The sequence below is a fragment of the Lissotriton vulgaris genome, chromosome 10 (assembly GCF_964263255.1).
Source record: "Lissotriton vulgaris chromosome 10, aLisVul1.2, whole genome shotgun sequence".
Lineage (NCBI taxonomy): Eukaryota > Metazoa > Chordata > Amphibia > Caudata > Salamandridae > Lissotriton > Lissotriton vulgaris.
In genome coordinates this window covers 793,957,295-793,980,402 of record NC_141698.1, presented here as the reverse complement: position 1 = coordinate 793,980,402, position 23,108 = coordinate 793,957,295, and the positions used below count along the sequence as shown (strand labels likewise).

At 45.8% G+C, this 23,108-nt stretch overlaps 1 protein-coding gene across 1 annotated transcript in view; it reads left to right on the top strand.

The window, feature by feature from the left end:
- The window catches only part of DNAH11 (dynein axonemal heavy chain 11), a 3,435,931-nt gene that overhangs the window by 1,903,656 nt on the left and 1,509,167 nt on the right, over positions 1-23,108 (top strand). The window contains exon 53 of the mRNA XM_086939827.1: positions 5,744-5,906. Coding sequence (XP_086795953.1) covers positions 5,744-5,906 — 163 coding nt within the window. The remainder of the gene's footprint in view (positions 1-5,743; positions 5,907-23,108) is intronic.

Sequence of the window (23,108 nt, the reverse complement as noted above, 5' to 3'; positions counted from 1 at the left end):
GTTCCCACAGCCCGCACAAGCATGCCGGAACCTACATGTTCCCTGGGGTCTGTTACAGTTACCTCTGTTGAAACCCCAACAAACCCCGCGCTTGCCCCCATTTCCGCCGGTCTTGGGCTGTGATTCCCCACCGGCGCTTGCTCGAAAGGGCTGCGTTGGCCTTTGCTGAATTGTCCCATGCCCGCTCCCGCCCGGCGAGGACGTACCTGCCGATCCCGGCAGGAGCTGCCTGTGCCATGATACCGTGTCGAGGCAATCCCATGTCAAAGTTACATCAAACTCTTTAGACTTTCGGAATTGCATGTCATATCCTTTCCACTCATTCCCCCCGTACATGTTATAAAAATCCATGATCCTATTCTGGTAACAAGATAGCTCGGGCAACACTTCAGGCTTACGTTCCCCCATTACTGCCGTAAATATAGAGAAGGCCTTCACCCAGTTCGCTACGGTCTCGTCGACCCTGAATTCCGCCATCTTGGCCCGCCATACGCTGGGGTGCCATAAGTCTTTCTGGGTCTTTGCGTATTCCATCTCACGATGGTCGGTCAATAATGAAAACATATTAACACACTTGTCCCCCCATATCATTTCCTTCGTGGCTGCTGGGATGTGCTGTGCCACCCTCTCGCGCCTTGAAGGCACTGAGCTTTCCCCCACCATTGGCAATGAGTTCTTACCGGGTTCAACAGCCGTGTCTCCTGTCTTTTCCCGGCCAACCGTAGTTACTCCTGGCGTCACCTGTGGGGAAACAGAAGGAACATTCGCCGTCCCGGCCTCTCTCGACTGCCGTAACTGCTCGATTATTAATCTAGCTTCCTCGGCCGGATCCCCCGCCGCCATTGCCCCCCCTGCTTTCTTTTTAAGCCAGGGCAACACTGCCGCTAACTGAAGAGCCAGTTCTGGGGGCATCTGATCCTCATTAACCGGGGTAATTACAACAGGGATTGGTAAACCTATATCCGGACTTGGTACCGGTCTGTCCACCGGTGTGATGGGGGCAGCTGGGGACACCTCCGGAACCGGGTCCTCCCCGGAAACCGCCCTCTTCTTAATACGTTTCCCCCTACCCTCAGGGCCGACTCCCGGCAAGGCCGGGCCTATCACCTTCTTAGGACGGCCCGAAGGGTTGTTCTGTGCCGCTAACTGCTTTTTCAAATTGGCCAAACCTCGACCGATCGAATCTACTTTACCCAGTTTGCGGTCCATGATCGCCATTCGGTTCGACAAGGTGCGCAGTACCTTCTTCAGCTCGGCGCTCTTTCCCGCTTTTTTGCCGGCCATAGCTTCGATTACTCCGCTCTAGTCGATCGACGAGGTCCCAGAATCTTCACACTCCTGGTACTGAAAGAGAAACAACAAGATTACGAGTTCTCAAAATTGCCGCTTGTTCCGTCGAGGGCTCACGAGCAACGAGTGGTGCAGCCTTCAGAGCACTGGAACAAGAGGACGCTTCTTTGGATTCCCGCTCTATTTATCCGTCTGCGGGAGGGCGGGGACCCTCCTCAGGTACGCCCACTGGGCGCGGTCTTCCGGGCGGGTGTCTAGGACAACCCCTTCTGGGCGGGAAAGGCGTGCTCCGGCTACGCCGCTTTGGGCATACCAGCCGAACCACGCCCCCCCTCCCAAAATGGTTTCCCGGGAGGATCGGGGCACCCATCCATACGTTTGGGAGGACCGAGTGGTCTTCCCTTTCCATTCTCATGCTTTGCTGTCTATTAATAGAAACTCCTTTATTCTAAATAATGAGGCGTAGCCACAACTACAATAGAAACAACTCAGCAGCGTACATGCCATGCTTGAAGGTTAAATGGGAATTTGGAAACATAATGTGAGCAGAAACTGGAGAAACTTTTCTTGAGGACTTGTTTGCCAAGTTAACAAGTGCAGAGGGTTAATGAATCTGTGCACCCTTCTACCCACAAAACGAATGCAATTTCTCAAGGCACAAATAAATGCAATGAATCATAAATGTCTTAGTGTAAATGCATTTGCACATGATTAATTCAAATTACATGTATAAACGTTAAACATTAGTTGTATACATCCTAATTAAGTATTTCACAATAAGACATTTTAGGTTATTATTCCCCTGTCACAATAATACATAAATTGTCATGTAACGTTATTAATCACATTCTAAATACATATATTTTAAACACAACACTCTTTAGTATGAACTGCTCAACCCCTTTTAGTACATTAGTTACGATAGAGTATATTTTAGTGCTGACTATGCGTGAGTGTGATGCACTCCTACATTATCTCCAAATAGGATCAAGAAAACTCTTCTTCACAGTCAACCAAAATACATTTTCCCTAAATGTAAGGGCTTATAAAATACTAAAAAGGACATTTATTGGCACTAATCAAACTTAATTTGTATCTCATCACATTTTATGGTGTTGTTGGATGTGCAGTAGTCCAATGTCTTTGACTTTCTCTATAAAAACGAAGATATCGAACAGCTGGCTGGGTTGCTCTACTGTATTTAAATCACCTCATAATTAAATAACTCAGTGACTTCATCCTCAGCAGATGCCAAGATTTAATTTGTAATAAACATTTGACGGCACGGATGTTACATCATGTATTATTTATTAATTTCTTTTATTTAGTGTCTTTGCTAGATTCCAGACCACATCCTTCACAAGGTGCATCTAGATTATATTTAGGAACACCCGAGCAATATTAAAGATAAAACTGCTGGTGTTTCCATAAGCAAGACATTGAATCCTTGTACTGGAGTAGAAAGTTGTCCTCTCACGCCTTTGTCACACTCTAGTGGAAGTCAGGATCATGCTCTTAGTTCATAGCAGAAAGGTTGTGTCTAGGTCCAGTACAACAAAATTATTTTACAATAAAGACAAGACTGTCAAGCTATAGTTGTCATTTTGCTTGAATATATTTAAAGCATTCAGTTATGTGCAGCTAAAATAGTAATCAGGTATTCGATTTTGAACCAATCCAATAAAGCAGCAAAATAAGAGTGAAATGCACATTCAACACTGCATGCACATAATACATACTATTCGCGATCACTAAGCGATCACAAATTCCTCACAGTTTACAACAAGTTTGTAAACAAAAGTTATCACATGAGCATGCTAATTCTCCTGCGAAAAGGTGGTAACTTGTAAAATCATATTTCTAGTCAATATCCAGTCACGAACAACAGAATAAATAAAAGCACAGAATATAATTAATACAACCCGTAGGGGAGGGAAAACAAGAACCTAATACAGCTGAAATAAGTGCTTCAGCATTAACACTCAAGAGCTGTGGGATCAGGACATGTGTTTATATCCGGGTTTAGGATTAGGGTTATCCTTTATCTTGAGTATTGGGTACCCCGCTACTTTAATGCCCTATGTAGCTCTGTACTAAATTGATTGATTTGATGATTCGGTGCATTTATAACATACACATCAAACAGTTAGAACACACACTAAAGATGATTCCGGTTGCACTCGGATCCACAGGTTTGTGCCAACTGTCTAAAGGGCTTTGGATCATGCAGGACCTTTTTGAGGAATTTGACTCTAGGAGGTGCACAGGCCAACTAGATGATGAACCTCTGCACCATTAGGCAGCACCAAGGGGTCACCTGAAGCTTTGTCCCGGCCTTAAGGAAATGACCATGCTGTTGTTCACCCACCAAAGTTAGAACAACAGCTGGTATCACAGCAATGAACACAGCTACCACTACTGCAAGGATGGCAACCAAAACTGCAGCAGTGATTGCAGCTTTCACCAAATCCAGGACTTCATCAGGAACCGCAGACGACACAATGTTAGAAACAAGAACGGTTACTAGCATGCCAGGTACATCTGCAGTGAGCAAATTACAGAAAGACTACAATTGCCAATACCGCAGGAACCACAGTAGCAATGACAGCTGCTGCAAAAAAGGACCACAGACCTACAATAGCTGCCAACACAGGAGGTCCGAAAGCAGCAGTAAAACCTGCCCAAACAGCAGGATCCATAGCTGCAATTACAGCAGGTGCCACAGCACCAACTGCCTCTGCCACCAAAGCAGTGACAAGAGCAACAACAACTGACACGACAGCAGTGACCACAACTATTGAAACAGCAGGGCCCACATTAAGGGCCACCACAGGCTCCACAGCTGAGACTAAGTCAGGGACATACAGAAGTAACACTTGATACTAAGGCATTCAACAGAACCATAGTAGTAACCACATTAGGAACCAGAGCACAGTAAAAAAAACTGCCACAGTGGAAGAGACCTCAGAAGCAAAAGCACCTACTAGCAGAGGCACAACAGTTGATACTATATTATCAACAGCCTGTACCAAACATCATTTGCAAAATGTATATTACAATAGTTGAAAACATAGTTGAATTGGCCTTGATCCTGCACCAATAGGAACAGCCCATTCTAAATGCTAAGCAGCTGTGGCCTAGGAACAATATCCCAAACCAGATAAAGCCTTGCTGGGGCTCATTAAAGAAAAACATAAATGCTTATGGGACAGCAAAGCACAAGAGTCGAGTCTAGTATTAGCCTTAGCATTTATGGTGTTCCACTGAGAAAAACAAAAAAGCATTGGCAAAGCTGATAGATCTGGCTTTAATGTTCCACTACATCTAAGTACAGACATGTTCATCTTTGTGTGACTTGCCTTTTTTGTACCTTCTATGTCCATTCAATGTTTTTTGGGGTAATTCCACAGGAATTTGATGCCTTGAAACAAATTAAAAAGTCACAAAGCACTTTTTAGATCGAGCCTAGGCAGTGCACATGTGCTGTCTGCAAGACTTGTTATCTCCTCTATCAGCTTTTGGCATGCCCACAAATTTCCATTTGTTCGTTGTGGTGCCATTTAGAAATACAGGTTTTTATTGGTGCATTAGGTCAGATTTTCCCGCCTTTGCGTGCCTGAGTCACACCCAGGCGATTTCACTCATTATTTGCTTGTGTTGACCTTCCCAATACATCCACGGTTCCACCTGGTCATCCTCGTCTGCCTTTTTATTTTGTAGGCTATCAACATCGTTTTAGGCTTTCAGGCCATTTCATGGAACAATGCTCTGTTCAGCACCTGCAAAGTATTCATTTCTGTCCGGCAGCTGTTGAGCTATGCCAATAGTTCTAACTCAAAAAAATCCGAGACCTATTCCATTTCTAGTGCTTGTTAGCTTTGCCAACAGTCGTTTTAAAGGGGTGATTAGACATTTTTGCTCAACAGCCTTACTTTCAGTTACTGTGCTAGGTGAAAAGGGTCTGTGACAGTTTTCTTCTTTGTGAATGTAGTGGAAAATTGGCATAGCATGTACTATGGCCAAACTATAGAGAAGATTTAGTAGGCTGTAAGAATTGTTTGGATTGTGGCTAGATTGGTCCAATGTTGTCCGTTCTGAAACAAAATAATGTGGTGTGCATTGGTGAATGTATTTGTGCTTTATCTTGCCAATGTGCCTAATAGTTGTTCAGTGTACTAAATGGAAAATATAGTGAACAGTACATAGAACTTTCTATGAAACTGAAATGCCATTTATTTTCTCTAAAACTATATATAGATATAGTGAATATTAAGATAATAACTGTCTTCCAATATGTACATATGGTAATAAAAACATTTAGGAGGCATTTTTGTTGTGCTATTTTTGGAAGACATCTTAATCACCGAAAACCAGGAGTTATTGGTATGAATATGTTTGTTTCGTGATGTAGGTTTCCTTGCTGAACTCAATATTCTATTCTTTTTGCTCTTAGGTGTCGTATCAGCCGTATCTTACAGGCATCCCGAGGCTACGCTCTTCTCATTGGAGTGGGTGGCAGTGGCAAACAAAGTCTATCAAGGCTTGCGGCTTACATCAACTCACTTGAGGTCTTTCAGATCACGCTAAAAAATGCCTACGGGATTCAAGATCTGAGGGTATGATTTGCATGTCATTCTCCCGAAGTAAAAAATACAGTATTTCAACTGGTTTTCTTTCTTTCAAAAATGTGAGAACAATTATGTATGCAGATATTGATCGCTTCAAAATATTTACAAAAGTGCTTGTTCCTTGCTCTGTGTCTAGAAAGTTTGAACTCTCTTTCTGAGGCAATGTGATGATCAATTTCATGAGTCTGACACCACATGACCAAATCACTGGTCAGGAACCATTTCCACCCCAACACTGCGTTACAAATTGTTGTCACCCTTTCACAGCCCTATCCACCACAATCACCCTTCAACACCCCACCCTACCCCACCTCACAATTACATGACAGAAGTGAGCTGCCACCTGCACATCACACTAACATAATTGAGCAATGCATTATCCCTACCAATCTTCCATTTTACAGAACGCACTACAACTTCACTAACTACCACATCACGCAACAACACCAGCTTCCCAATACCACTGTGAATAGGGCACCAACGCCTTCCTACACTACCTAATTCAAATTGAGCACCACCATCAAAAGCATAAAAACGTTTTGCTGAGAACATGCCTTTAAAAGAATGAGCTATATTTTGATAGTACTACTGTGAATAACAAAGATGGCTACAGTAAAAAGATCAGCTAAGTGTGGCCACGTTCAGTGGGAAAGCTCGAAAATGAAGCGATGAAGCGATGAAGCATTCAGGGTGCCACCACTATCTTCAGCTCGCTAGCATAAATGGCTTGGCCCTCGGTTTCTTACTCCGTGTCACAAAATGATGTCTAGTAACATCGTAAAAAAATTTTTTTAGAGGAGAACTGCTCTTACGTATTATAATGAAAAGCTTGTAGGCATTGAACAGAAAATAACTTTTGTGCTGTGGGGAGACACAGTGATCTGTGTTTTAAAGTATTAGTTTTATGATCGAAGGTGCTCTGGAAAAGAGAGGTATCGGAGTGGAGTATTATCACACAGATCAAATCTCACAAAGGTCATGTTTTTTGCCTTACAGGAAAATAGCTATTTTTAGTTCGAGCTTTCGAGATCTCTTGTATATACTTTAGTATATACTTTTTTGTGGGATTACAGTCCACCATAGGTTTGCCATTTTCTGGCTCCATCTTAAATTCTTTCTCTCCATTTGTTCATGGCATGCATTTGTCATGCCTCTTCCTGTGTTTAACTGTCCCTGAGAGCAGGCACTAAGGACTATATAAATACACTGGTTATCATTTTAACATGTGTTCAGGAACTCCTTTTTATGTTCTTGAAAAGCAATGTAGATTTTCCTAGTTGTTATGACTGAAAGTTTTAATTTTAATAAAGACATGGAGGCGAGTATTATGCTTTTCTTATCTTGCTTTATTCCAACAGCAGCAAAGATGAGTGAAAACACTACAGTTCCCAGGGGCCCAAGCAACAAACTGGCCAACGGGAACAGAGAAAAAACGACATAACTGACCAATTATAACCAAGTACAGTAATAAGAGACACCACTGACTGCTCAGTTTCCTCTTTTCGCTGACGAGCAGATCAGATAAAGTCATGAAACAAAGGAACGATTGCAACAATAAGAGAGAACGCCAAAGTCCAGGAACAAACTTCTTGAAGCAGATGAAACCATGAGGAACGTCCAACTTGAGTCCTGGGTGATGGGGCCAGATGGACAGGAGAGAAGATCCGTTGAGGTGAAGATCTAAGATGGTAGAGAGAGGTCTTCTTATGAAGAAGCAGGCGGCAGGGCCGGATTCGCTGAAGGGACGGAAAACACAAGTTAGAAGTGTAGCGGTGGGATAATACTCGCCTCCGTTTCTTTAACCCCTTGTATGCTTGTGACGGAACCGCTCCGTCACAAGCCACAGGTGAGCTGTGCTTGTGACGGAACGGTTCCGTCACGGCCCGCTCGGCGCGCCTGCACGGTGCTGATTCGCGCCTGCGCGGCGCGTTCCATTGAGCGGGCGCGTTCGTGACAGAACCGTTCCGTCACAAGCACAGCTCACCCGTGTGCCGTGACGGAGCGGTTCCGTCACAAACACATGACCGCCGCGCGGCCGCCCTACCCCCTTAGCGCTGCGGCGGAATAGCCGCCGCAGCGAAGGGGTTAATAAAATTAAGACTTTCCGTCACAACAACTAGGAAAATCTACATTTTATGGCAAGACCGGAGGATCCTATAATACTTGTAGGCATAAAAGACAGAATCCAAATGAGTTTTAGACCGTCTGTGGATCTGGAACACAACACCTGTGGGGGAAAATTGGCGAGAAGAAATATCTAATGCTCTAACATCAGAGAGATCGTTTAATGGAAACTAAGCACAGCAACATTGTAAGTTTAGCAGATAACATTTTGAGAGAGAGCAGAATTGTCTGGCCAATCAGAAAACAGTTTGAGAACAACAGAAACATCCCATAAAGAAGAATACTTAGCCAACTGAGGTTTGGTACGACAAACTCCTTTTAGTAAACGGCAGATCAGAGTGTGGACTCCAGCTCGTTTGCCATCAATGGGGGAATGATTGAGAGAAATCGCTGAACGATAAAGGTTAATGGTACGGTAAGACTTACCTGTACTGGCTTCCGAGGCCAAGAAGTTGACCACAAAGTTCAGAGGGGCTGAAAGGGGATCGATGTTCCTTTCCAGACACCAGCTTGCCGAAAGAGACCAGGCGGATTTGTAAGCTTTGAAAGTCCCGGGAGCCCAGGCTTGGCTGATGAAGTCTGCAGCCTCTTGTGAAATGAGGCCGTCAGAATTGACAGGCTGGAAACTTTCCAAACCAACAGAGTCAGGGTTTTGTTCAGAATGAGGTTGTGTCGAGCACCCCAAGAGTAAGTTGTCGCATGACGGGAGAAGAACCGGAAAATCCACTGCCATCTCTAGCAGAGGAGGGAACCAGATTTGAGATTACCAGAACGGGGCTACAAGGACCAAGGAGGTCGACTGTCGACGAACTTGGGAAAGACCTCTGCTAATCATGAGAATGAGAGGAAAGGCATAATTGAGATGGCGAGACCAGTCCTGGAGGAAACCATCCATTGCTAAGGCTGAAGGATCCGGCCTCCAACTGAAGAAGCGGGGCAACTGAGAGTTGAGACGGGATGCAAAGAGGTCTATGGAAGAGGGACCCCATTTTTGAGACAGAGAGAGGAAAACGGACGGAAGCAGCTTCCAATCGCTGGAGTCTCGGAGAAAGCGCAAATGCCAATCCGCTACCGAGTTGAGGTATCCTGGAAGATACTCCGCCGTCAAAGAAAGCTGGTGTGACAGACAAAATTCCCAAAGACTTTTCGCCAGCTCCGCCAGAGGTTTGGATTCAGTACCGCCGAAGTGGTTTATGTAGCGGACGGCAGAAACATTGTCCATTCGGAGAAGAATGGAACAACGGATCCTGTTCTTTGAGAGGCTTTGGATTTCAAAGGAACCTGCAAGCATCTCTAAACAATTGATGTGCAATTTGGACTCCTCAAGAGACCATGTACCTCCAGTCGATTTTGGACCACAACAGGCGCCCCAACCCGACAGGCTGTCATCTGACTCTAACACAAGATCTGGGGCTGAAGCGAAGATAGTGCGTCCGTTCCACGCATCTAAATGGTCTGTCCACCATTAAAGCTCGTCGTGGGATTCTAGATCCAGAGCAATAAGATCGGCGTAAGCCAGACCTTGGTGCAGAAGTTTGACTTTTTAAAAGTTGAAGAGCTCGATAATGGAGAGTGCCCGGAAAGATGGCCTGAATAGAAGAAGAGAGAAGTCCGACGATCCTTGCTAAGGTTCAAAGGGAAATAAGAGATGTTCTGAGAACCGTGGCAATCTCTGTCTTGATTGTGGAGACTTTCGCCTGAGGGAGGCGGAGAGAGGCTGTGACAGACTCCACCAGGAAACCCAAGAATTCCATGTTCTGGGACGGGATAAGAGAGGATTTCTCGAGGTTGATGAGAAAACCTAGATCCAAGCGAAGAGACTGAGCAATGTGAAGGTCAGATAAGAGGAGTTGTTTGTCTGTGTTCATGATAAGAATGTCGTCTAGATGTATGATGAGCCTGATGCCGAGCGACCGAAGAAAGGATACAACAGGTTTGAGGAGTTTTGTAAAGCACCAAGGTGCTGAAGAAAGGCTGAAAGGAAGAGAAATTAATCTGTACGTTACACCCGACCACTGAAATTGCAGGAACTTTCAGTGGGAGGGGTGAATGGGAAAGGTAAGGTAGGCATTTTGTAAGTCCAGCCGGACCATCCAATCATTGGGACGAAGAGTGTCCCGTAAGTGGAGAATAGTCTTCATTTTGAAGATACACCACAAATTGATTGAACCATTTCAAGTTTATTACTGGGGTAGCTTTTCGTTTTTCTTTTGGACCAGAAAAATTGAGCTGAGAAAGCCTGAGGAGTCGAAGGGAGAAATCTGGAGGGCTTGCTTTTGAAGAAGAGACTGAATCTCGCTTGAGATCAGAAGGGCCATGTCTGAAGAGAAAACTAGAGGAGGGGGAAAAGAAGACTGGAAAGGCGACGCGTAGAGCACTATATGATAACCTTGAACTGTGTTGAGAACCCATGGATCTGTGGAGATAGTTTTCCATTTTGAAAGGAACAGTCTTAGATAAGCCCCTAGGAGGAGGGGGATAAAGGCTCACCTTGTTGGTTAGAGTTGTTGTTAGGGTAGTTCTTCTGTCCTCTAACTCGGAAACCTCTACCCCGCTGAGGGTAGAACTGGGGTTTGTATTCCTGGGAATTGTTGTAGGAACCCCTGAAGCCTTGGTTGTTGTAAGGACGGCCGGAAGAGCGACTCCTGCCTCTGCCTGCCCGTCCAAAAACACGAGGAGCGAAGACCTTCTTGATTGACTGTTGTGCCTTATCCATGGAAGCAAAATTGGAAACAAATCTACTAAGGTCACGGATAAGATTCTCTCTGAACAGGAGTCCATTAGCCTTGGAACCTAGGTCCAAAGGGGCCAATTTGGGGTCCAGTTTAATGAGAAGGCCTTTGCGCCGTTCGTGCGTGATAGCAGCATTAGCATTGCCCAGTAAGCAGAAGGCATGTTGAGCCCACATGGACACATCCTCCGCTGAGAGGTCAGAACCATCCAGTCGGGCCGACTCAGCCATATCAAAAATGCGGGCAAGAGGACCCACTACGTCCAGACGTTTATCCTGGCAAGTAGACCAGGCTTTGTCTACCCCCCTACGAGGATCTTTACCAAATTTTGAAAAGAAAGTGAGTAGCGGCTGATCAATGGCAGGAACAAGAGTGATTTTTTCAGGAAGGGAAGGCTTGGGGCATTCGGATTTTAATCTGGACCTGACAGTGGACTCCAGAGCAAGGCGAAGATGGGCTAAAATATATTCTCCCACATGGGACGTGGGCAACCATTCTGTAGAATTTGGGTGGGGAATGGACGAAGGGTCAAACATAGGGAGACCTTCTGAGTCAAAAACAGGTTCGAAAGTAAAATAATCAGTTTGGGCCTTTTTGAGGGGGTGAAGGGGGGTCCGAATAATCAAAAACATTAAATAAATCATCTGCGTCAGGAATATCATCATCAGCAGCAGTGTCCAAGATGGTGGAGATAACCAATTTATTTTTTGGTGACTCTGTGTGCTTCACTTTTTGCTTGTGTTTACCCTCGGAACCAGCAAATCCCTCCATTATAGGAGGCCTGGGCGGCACTCTGTTCTCAACCAGATGCGAGGGAACCTCGCTAGACAAACCAGACGCAGATTTAGAAGCACGAATAGAAGCCGAGGAATCCACCTTTCGTTTTCTGCTTTCCCCCGCAGATTGGGCCAGAGCCTTGGACACTAGGCTAATCATAGTATTCTCCATGCTTTTGGACATGCGTCTCCTAGAGACTTCAACAGCTGTTTCCACAGAAGAATTTATAAAATGACTGAGATCCTTTTTGAAGGCTTCACCTTCTTCATTAATTTGCACTGGTTCTGGAGAGCTATCCACCTCCATAGTGAAATGGACCTTGGAAAAAGGAGGCAGGCGAGGGTTAACAGAGGCCTGAGGGAGTGACTGAACGCCAAAAACCACACCGAGGGGCGTGCCTCAAAAAGGAAATGCTCGGGAAGGCAGACAGAGCTCAGGGGCTAAGCATGACGGCTGAAGCGGCAAGTGGGAGTAAAAAGGGCCCTGCGCAGAACAACGGGCGAAATTTGAAGAGGCACCGGCAAATATTAACGCTCGCGTCACCAACTGCAGTGAGAGGTGAGCGCCGAGCGGGAAGGAAGGCAGCACGAGACGTGCGCTAACGGCTGAAACCACCGAAGCGGCGAACACGTGGGGGGCCACCAAACAGCAAGCGGCGCCGAGCGCCGAGGGCAGACAGAAATGAAGGGCAGAAAGCATTGAAGGGAGCGCAGGGGCAAATAAAGATATAAAATAACAAATGCACAATAAACCCAAGCAGAGGCGTAGCTAGAGCTTGTGGCTCCACGGCTATTCCTTGCATTGCCGCCCCTGGGGGGCTGGGGAAAAGGGATGGCGAGCACTTGAAAGAGGTCGGAGAGACAAGTAGTATTGCCGCTAATAGTTACCTCGATCATTCAAGTTGCATGCATATACATGGCGCGGTCCAAGGCTACACAGTGGAATACACCGGTGACTGCCAGTACAAGAGAGAACACACAGATACATGATCTATCTGGGGACTCAGAAAAACCACATGTGACATCCATCAGAGCTGCGTGAACAATTACCTGGTAATCCCCTCAGCACAAAGCAAACATGCACATTCATGACACTGTTCAGGGATCCATCATCTACAGCTAACATTAAATGACCATACATCATGGTCCCCCCATTAAAGCACTGGAGACCTGCACAAACGTGATGTGCTCTGGGGACCCAAAACCAACGTAACAGTGTCAAAGCCTGTGATTCTTTATCTTTCAAAAACAGCAAATTAAGTATTTACAGGGAATGACTCAGGGCAAGGACTTTGCTTGTCACAACTTTAAAATGTAGATGCTGAAAATTCAGGCTGAAGCATGGGTCAAATTATGCAGCAGTGTTGACTAAATTGTGCAACAAGAAAAAGCAAACTATGCAGCATAATGCGGCATGTTATGTGATAGTATTAGTTCATTATTTTGATATTTTTACGCTTGCTAACATTAGACATAGATTATGTGGCAAAAGCGGCAAATCCATAGCTACGCAAAAAATGCCACGCCTGCACAATCACATAATTCCAGTGGCCCTGCCCATAGGTTCCTGCTCAAGGAATCATTCTATCACTTGTAACAATCGACATACAAATTATTGTGGTGTGAATTAATGATTAACAGAATGTTTTTTCATTTAGCCAATAGAAAGATAAAACATATTTTTGTTTGACTTTTTCCTTTAATTTATTTTTATGTAATACTGCAAATTAGTAATGGCCTCAGTGTAGGAAGAAATAAAAAAAAACCTGAGTGAATCTGTATGTTAATTATAAACACATTTTCACTAACTTTTTGGGGAAAAGGAAATCATTTGCAAAGCGTTTCTGCCATATCACTTTTTGCAACTCCTAGGTACCTTATGATGGAAGCCTGCAGCATCTTTAGTGTCAGTGAGTGAGTGAAAGTGTTCAGGATGCCTGTGCGGTTCACTTGCACCTACTATCCCTGCTGATTTCACACCTGTCCCCTGGCCTGAAGCTAGAGCATGTCAATGGTTAATAATCAAATACAAAGTGGCAGGGCACAATGGGGCTTGAAGCCACTGTGAGACATTAGGATGAAAAAAGCTAATTTCCCAGTTCACAATGGCTTGGGTGGGCCAGGGCAATTCTTGGGTGGACCTGGCCCACTCTCTAGAACCGGGCCTGGGTGTAGGTATGTCAATGACTGTATTGTATTGTAATTGCATTTATATAGCACTTACTACCCCAGACAATAGCTTTTTTGACAAGTAGGATCAGCTGGAGGTCGAGAGGGCCATGACTTTGAGTGAGATCACTGCTGATGATTCACCTCAGTGTCTGAAAGGAATATCGGTTCCTCTTCTGCAGTAGCAGGACGGTTTGAAACAGGTCCCTTGCACACTTGAAAAAGATTTTAAAAAATTGAAAGGTTTTGCCTGTCAGGCATGACTGAAATCAAGGGAGTGAGCTCAAGATCCGTGCCATGGAAAGAAAGGAACTAATGTCAGTGCATGGAGGTGGCGGCTATGTAGGGTCCTGGCATCACTTTCAGGATGGGACGGAATGGATACAGAGCTGCATGATGGAACCAATCAATAAGCAGGGGAATAGCGGAGAAAAAAATCTCTGGATCCAGTCTGGTGCTGGGGAGTAGTCACAGGGTGAAGAATCTGCAGTTAGAACCATGAATATGGTGAAGCTCAAAGATGAAAGAGATTCAGGTTTTCACCAGTGCCTGACAACACATTATCACCATCACCAATGCTTTCAAGATGACAAGGCCTTGTGAAGCTTATCACAAACACTCTGAGGAACATTTGAACATATCACTCAATGGGAGACACTGGAGGACTGCTTAAAAATGAGTTGAGGAGGAGTCTCTTCACCCCGCGAGCAAGTATTTGGTGTGGGGAATGCGACAGGCACTCTGCTAAGTTGGGGGGGCGGGCGGGCGGTTCTGAGTCCGTATAGCAGGGGGGCAGGGAGGGGGGTTGGTCAGGGTGTGGGGGGGTTCTTGGTTTTTTGTTTTGTTTGACTCAGGGAAACAGTATGCAACACGGCGAACTGAAAGCTTACAGGGGTATATACCGAGTACTATGGCAAGCAGATGTTGAAATGTACAAACTAGACTTGATAGGTGTGCATGACACGCGACTCACAATCAACTCCTCTAAATGAGAACATAAGCACGGGTCCGATACCTCCATTACACGTGATGTCCTGGAATGTGAGAGGTCTAGGGGACAAGACAAAGAGGAGGCTGGTCCTGCAGCGTATTAAGAGACTGAATCCAGATCTAATCCTTCTTCAGGAGACACACCTAGTGGGGACGGCGAGCAAAGCACTGGACAGACGGGGATATAGTATGGTGGTGCATTCGGACTTTACCTCCGGGTCTCGTGGAACGGGTATTCTAAAGAAAAAGGCGTCTCGCTTCATACGGCATTCCACGAGAGCCGATGAGTATGGCCGTTTTGCTGTGGCGATTGGGCAATGGGAGGGCAAGCCACTCAACGTGGTCTCGGTATACATTCCACCGGCACTGCACGCGACCACTCTGCCCGAGCTAGGGAAATTACTGTTAGATCTTCCGGAAGGTGACCTAGTGGTGGGAGGTGACTTCAACGCAGTGGCACACAACACGCAGGATAGGTACTCGACCAGAACACACGCGTCTGGTCCGTTCCGCTTTCAAGAATTTGAGGCACAAGGGCTGGTGGACGTCTGGCGGCACCTCAACCCTGAGGGCCGGCAATACACTTATTACTCTGCAACTCATAATAGTTTGTCCCGCATAGACTACTTTCTCACACTGGGGGACGATCATCTTACAATTAGTGATGTGCAGATTAGGCCCAGGGGTATCTCAGATCATTCCCCCCTAACACTGAATATCTCATGCTCGGGGAGGGTGCGCAGAAGGTTATTTCCAATTTATCCGGGGTATATCAAGGTACCACATGTACATGTACGGAAGGAATTAAAAAAGGCGACCCGGCACTACTTTGCGGAGAATACTGGTTCGGTGTCCTCTCCCACTACTTTATGGGAAGCATACAAAACAGTTTTGAGAGGTCATGCCATTACAACAATCACAGGGCATAAGCGCACGCAACAGCGGGAGTTGAGGGACCTAGAATTGGACCTGGAGGCAGCAAACACGGCTCACATGGAACACCCGACAGAGGAAACACTACACACGCTTACACTATGCCAACAAGCCCACACTGATCATATCCGCCTACAAACGATGGAGAATATAACAGCAACGGCGAATAGAATATATGATATAGGTGACAAGGCCAGTAAACCACTGGCCTGGCTAGATAAGAGGAAATAAGGTAGCAGGACCATACTGCAATTGGCAGACCAAAATGGGAAACAACACTCGCACCCATCAGAAATAATTGATCTCCTCGCAGATCATTTTCAGGAGGTGTATACTCCCGAAAGGGAAGTCACGGCGGCTGCTGCGACGCTGGCCCTCCAACCGGTTCGCACCCCAACCTTACCCCAAGATGCGGTGGATGAACTGGAGGCGGACCTGACGGTACCAGAGGTTCAGGCGGCAATTAACACACTACACACCGGAAAAGCAGTGGGCCCCAACGGGATCCCGATTGAATGGTACCAAACGATGTCAGACACACTGTTGGCGATGTTCAAGGATAGCTTGGAGCGGGGGGTACTGCCCTTGCATCAACGAATGGCCACTATTGTTGCCATCCCGAAACCGGGTAAGCCTCCAGCAGACTGTACCTCATACCGACCAGTCTTGTTACTCAATGCGGAAGCCAAGATACTGGCAAAGATATTGGCTACCAGATTGATGCCCCACCTTTCCCTCTTGATCCATCCAGACCAAACCGGTTTTATGCCACATAGGAGCACGGCACTTAACCTCCGAAGAGTACATGGCGCACTGGCGCGAGCCCCCTTATTGACAGGACCAGCGGTCATTCTTTCGTTAGTCGCCAAGATGGCGTTCGATTTAGTGGAGTGGCCATACCTTTTCGCAGTTCTGGCACACATGGGCTTCGGCCCTAAATTTATTGCGTTGATAAAACTCCTATATACAGAACCTGTCGCACATGTGACGGCCAATGGCCACGTTTCACGTGACATGCCATTGGCTAGAGGAACGAGGCAGGGCTGCCCGCTCTCCCCTCTGCTGTTTGCGTTAGTTCTGGAGCCGCTAGCGGCTATCATTAGAGACACTCCTTTACTAAAGGGGTGAGTTAGGGGGAACACTGGGAGGACAGAGTCTCCCTTTATGCTGATGATATGTTGATATACTTGTCTGATCCGGCCGCTGGTATTCCTATATTACTTGACCTGTGTAATGCGCATGGTGTTTACTCCGGCTACACCATAAATTGGTCAAAATCTATTATTTACGAACTGAGGGGTCCTCTGCCGCATATACCCAGTGAATGCCAATTGACCATTGCAAACCCCTCGTTTAAATATCTAGGCATTTATGTCACCCGAAACGCCTCGCACTACTTTACGCAGAACCTGTTACCTCCACTCACTCGTTTAAAGGTGGATGCAAGATATTGGACGAATTTACCATTGACGCTTTTGGGTAGAGCGGCTTTATTCAAAATGAAGGCACTTCTGCGTTTGTTAAATATATTAGAGAATACACCAACCCTTGTCCCACCCTCGTATTTTAGGAAGGTGACAGCAGTCCTTTCAGGCTTGTTATGGGGAGGGCGCCCGGCTCGAATGGCACATATAAAACTTAACCGTGGATGGTACGACGGTGGGATATTACTGCCAAATTTACAGTTATACTACTGGGCGTCCCAACTCAAGGTGATAAACCAGTGGATCCACGCACCACAAGAAGACCCAGCATATATGGCTGACAGAACTCAATTAGGCACACACAGCCTATTGGCACCACTATATAACAAACGTCTATTGACAAAACTGGTAGGTCCGACAAAGCACACGGTAATATTATGGCATAAGGCGCAGGCTAGATTAAAATGGGGGGACGTAATAACCAAACTTACACCCCTGTGGGATACTAAAGCATTGGGGTGTCTGAGACATAGTAAAGGATTCACCCAATGGTACAATATAGGAATTTCTACAGTGGGTGACCTATGGACGAGTACTGGTGTGATCCCATTCTCACTCCTACAGCAACAATATGACTTAGGACCCACTGAGACATATAGATACATACAGATCAGACATGCATTGATGACGGCCATAGAGCCAGGGGCCAAAGTCCCTGAATCATCACCGTTAGAAGACCGCCTGCTCACTGATAATATACAAACAGGAGCTACATCACTCACTTATCGAAAACTGCTAAATAATCTACCGGACCCACTAATTAAATTACGGGATAAATGGGAGACAGAGTTGGGAGAAATGGATGAAACGGACTGGAATGCCGCACTGGCATCCCCGAGAGAGGCAGGAGTATCGGCCCGCTTCCGTCTAGTACAATTCAAAATATTACACAGGGTCTATTACACCAGAACTACTTTGTATAGAATACACAGGGCGGAGCATCCAAATTGTCTGAGAGGCTGTGGAGAGGAAGGAACACTCCTACATACACTTTGGGGATGTCCTATCATTAGCGAATACTGGAGGCGAATTATGAGGACTGTTTCACAAACACTGGAAGTATCGCTCACATCAGACCCGAGGGTTTGCTTATTGAATATGTGGGGGAGGACGGATCTAACTAGACAGGGGCAGCAGTGGATAGTGATAGGAGCGATGGTGGCCAAGCGCGACATAGCGCAAAAATGGGGGGCGGCAGACGCACCGACATTGGCACAGTGGTGCAAACACATGGACAGATTGATGATTATCGAGCGAGCGGTTTATAAGATAAGAGCCAACCCTCACAAATGGAACAGGGTCTGGCTACCTTGGAACAAGTATAGAGGTGACCTGTGTGAACCTTTGCCGGAAGAAGGAGAGGATAGCTCTGATGAGGAGGATGAGCTTGAACACTAACACATACCCATGGACGGGATGCGGGAAGGGATACGGATGTGATGGTAAGAGACCATGGGGAACTCATGGGTTAGAATACAGCGTAGTACATCAGTAAAGCCCCACCGATATAGACGATTGACCATGTATTGAAGTCCTAATAAATTGTTTACTGTTCCTAATGAGTCTATAGTTATGTTCCAAACAAAAAAAAAATTAAAAAGTAAGACTATTACTTCTGTACATACTGTTGGAATGTTTGATGCACCATGTTCTTAAATGCTGCCGGACCGGAAGGTTGTCGGCTGAATAGCTGTGTATTACTAACATCGGAATGGCTAAGGCGTGAAAATGTCATTTATACACGCAAATGATGTAAAGTGTATTTGTCAACTGCAAATAAAGTCTTACAACCAAATAAATAAATAAATGAGTTGAGGAAAGGCTAGACTACCAAACACTCTATGGGCTAACAAAGATCTACAAGGAAATCCTTAAACTCTCAAGATAACTTTAGACTCTCGTTTTACAAACCAAAGTGGATAAGGGTAAATATCACATGGATTAGGACAATATATTCCATGCTTTAATGACAGTCACTTCTCATTTCCCATGAACAACCGCTCAGGCTATTTCCATAAAAAAGTAAATTTAAAGCATCAACCATTAAAACATCAAAAATCTACAATCAATGATGCACTTCTTCATCCCACCCTTTCCTTTTCTGCTGCCAATATCTTTTACAGACCCCAAATGATACTTGTTTTATCACATATCTGAATGCAATGACAAAAACAGCAAAATACAAGTCAGTTGGCACACTATGATAAACACAGATTTTTAGCACAAGTGTTTTAAATCCACACCCTTAATTAAATTGGCCACCCCACTTTGAGGGTGCCCCCCCCCCCAGTTTTTTCATCCCACTAAAGCTCTGTTGGCAGATATCCCCTCTGCCCTCTGAAAGCTCTCCTCTTACTCTAAACTCACTTAATCAGCAGCCAGAGAATTCATTATATTGCCATTAATGAACCTGCCAATTTGAACATAATTTGAATTACTGAACATGTTCATTTTTCACAGAATGTAGTTGTCTGTTCTGAAGTAGGCATAATAGCCCAGAATGCTCGTCAGAATATTTCATAATTGGAAGACACACATGTTCATCACAATTTACAGGATTGGAACACAGAGATGTAGTAAAGATATATCATATACAGAATTAGAAATCAGGTAAGGTAGCAGGATCAATAAAGATCCAAGACTTCTTAATTTAAATATTCGTACTCCTCCATTTGAACACAGTGCCCAGCTGAAGACCAAGCAATTTTACAATTTCCAGTATCCCTGTTTTCTCTCCTATCCTATTCTCCTTTTCCATGTCTACTTCTAACCAATATGTCATTCAGTATATGGATGGCAGTGGGTACAGGGAGGTGAGTATGTTTATTTCGCTCCTGTTGGATTTGGACAATAAGGTTAGTTCTTTTTAACTCTAAAGCTCTCAGTACCCAGGTTTAGGCAGTGGCACAGGAAAGGAGCGATGGGCTCTATTGCAAGAAAATGAAATGTTCCCCAATCTAACAGCTGACTAGTACTAAAACATAATTGAGGTGCAGTGTGCCCTTCACTCCCTGGTACCCCGGTGCCAATTCACCAGCTTCACCAATGATACCTAAAACCACGGACCTAAGAAAAATGAAGTTACTATTCTTACTAATTACATTTTGGCTACAATGTTGTTCCTGATTTCCCTTTTAGACCATAATTGAGAGTTGTGTGGTATGGTACGCCCGGAGGGATACCACTTTGGGCACCTAACTAGGGGTGATCTAGTGCCTTCTGGTACAACAGCAGGGGGAACGGGATAAAAGGTGCGGGTAGTGTTACAGCCCGGACTTTCCTTCCAGCCTCCTCTGCTCCCCAGATGACCCCCCCACTGTCCAATACTTTCTTACCAGCCCTGCACAACATATATTTACCACCATCTGCGCATCTTTGATGTGTACAACCCAGGGTGTGGCTCGTACGTCTTCCTTTCATGGAAGCCCTTGGACGAAAACTGAGAGCAGCACAGCACCGACTGCCCCAGGCCAAAATGAGCGCGAGGGTGTAGCGGTGAAGGGGGTGAGGAGGCGTCACTACTACGTTGTTTTCCTTGCGACGCTCCTCAAGCCCCAGGGCCGTCATTGGTAGCGCTCGTGCGCTACAAGATTGATTGGCGGCCCTGGAGGCTGGGACCGCCGCGCACTTTCAAACTGGGCCACGCGCGGCACTGGTGGCCCGTTGCGGCCTTTAATTTATTTGGGAACACAGTGCTGTGTCCCCAAACAAATTATAAAGGCCGCAACAGGCCACCAGTGCCGCGCGGCCGCCCCCAAAATTGGGCCGCCAGCCCCTCCCTAGCTACGCCACTGAACCCAAGCACATATGCATGTAATAATGAAAACAGTTGAAGAGCAAAACATAAGGGCACTTATCTGACTGCGAGCAGCAAGAAAAGAGAAAGTTGCGCAGTCAGTGGTGTCTCTTATTACTGTATTTGGTTATGATTGGTCAGTTATGTCGTTTTTTCTCTGTTTCCATTGGCCAGTTTGTTGCTTGGGCCCCTGGGAACTGTAGTGTTTTCACTTATCTTGGCTGCTGTTGGAATAAAGCAAGATAAGAAAAGCATAATAGGAGCCTCCGGTGTTTGCATAAAATTCACAGGATAGATGCTGTTTTCGCCCAGTCTCTCACTTTTTGTAAGGCTGTAAATCTGGTTATCTAGTCACATTTGCTGTGCATTCAAAGACAGAGGTCAGATGGCAGATGCTTTTTTCAAGCTCATGTCTATTTTCTACTTTGACTTCAACAAGAGGATTTATCGGTTTTGCTTGCTGTCGACAAGCTCCCTCCCCCTTCACTGATTGAGCTGTGCAGTGTTGTTTGTTTGTTTGTCCTTTGTCTCTGTTTAGTCACGCCCCAGAACCGCTCCTCCTGCTGTTCTCTCCTTTGACCTAGAGCTTCTAAGTCCTTCGAGGTTTCACTTCCTGGAAAAAGCATGAGTCAGTCAATCTTTGCCCCCATGCAGCTAGACACATGTTCTCGTTTTAGAATTTACTCTTCACTCCTCGCCTGAATATTATGTTTCGGTAAAATGTCGTCCATCCATAGCCTTTCAAACCAGAGCCTAAAATACCTGGTCTAACAGTCTCTTCTACCTGAAGAGCGTGAGCAATCCCTTTGTCTAGTTATAGTTTGGTTATAAAAATCAGTGCTTGGAGACATAAATTGTTAGCTAGTTTGACTCTTCTTTCGTGTATGAACTTTAAATCTACTCTGCAGTACTACAATGTTTTTGTTCTCTGCTTGATAGGAAGTTTTAAAACGAGCCAATGAAAATGGTCCCTGTGCGGACTGCTGCATTGTGATGGCCATAAATGCCCTGAATTATATAACGATGCGCAGTGATACGAAAAGTGTGAGTGGAATCAACAGTTGGGGCCCATCGGGAGACGGGGGGGGGAAGAACCGACCGGAGACAGATGTAAGGTGTGATAAAGGCTGCTTTATTGGGAAACAGGTGCATCCTGAAAATATACCACATCCTTGGCCTTTGCCGTACAAAACGAGGCCTAACTAAATATACATATACCTGACCAAACCCCCCACCCCCACCCCTAACCCGTTCCCCGCCAACAACATAAACATCAGTACCAATTTACCCAAACGCCTGCCTCAACTGTTTAAACACCTGCCATATGTACACTCCCTCCCCCTCTGCCAGGAAAACTCATTCCTCCTATCCTACCCTCCCCCTTTTAACTAGGAAAAAGCGTCACCCTACATAAATTTCCAGCACCTGCTCCCAGCGACAACTCATCCAGCCAACCCTAACCAAGAAAGCGCCTGCTCCCAACAAGAAACCTTTTTTTACCCACCCGGAACGATCAGGACCCCTGACATGCCCCCAGATAAACCCCCCACCAAAACATGTCCTAAAGGGAGGGCGGGCGGGACAACGATTAACCTGCCCCCCGGCTGCTGGGTCACTGTCCCACGAAATGGTGCACAGTGACCCAAAATGGCCGCTCTTAAAGGCACTAGCCCAAAAAGAGCCCAAAGCAGCCCAATTCCCCCCGGACTAGCCCAACCAGCCCAATCACCCTTCCTGTCCCCTGGCTAATTCCTCCCCTCACACTTCCTCCCGGGGCCCCAAAATCCCCGGGGGGGCGAGCCTCCCTCCGGTCGGCCACCCCCCGCAAAGCCCCATTCAGCTGCATTGGTTAATGCAACAAGAACGCAACATAATATTAGCACTCGAGTGCCGAGAATAAAGCTGTGCATATGTCATTGGTGTTTTTGTGCTCACTCTTTTCAGTGTTAGTGCACGTCGCATCCCGCAGGTTCATGGGTTTAGCTGCACAGCGCAGCATAAGTGACAGAAAGCACCAATTGCATGTGTTCACCCCTTTATGTAAATGTGATGATTGTTCACGGTTCATACATAGGTGGGGATATCATTAGAGCAACACGAGAAGTAATGCCCAGGGATGAGATATTGCATCCCAGTTATGGCGGCTTTTAGAAACCAACAGTCAGACCCGTTTTCTTCTATTGCAC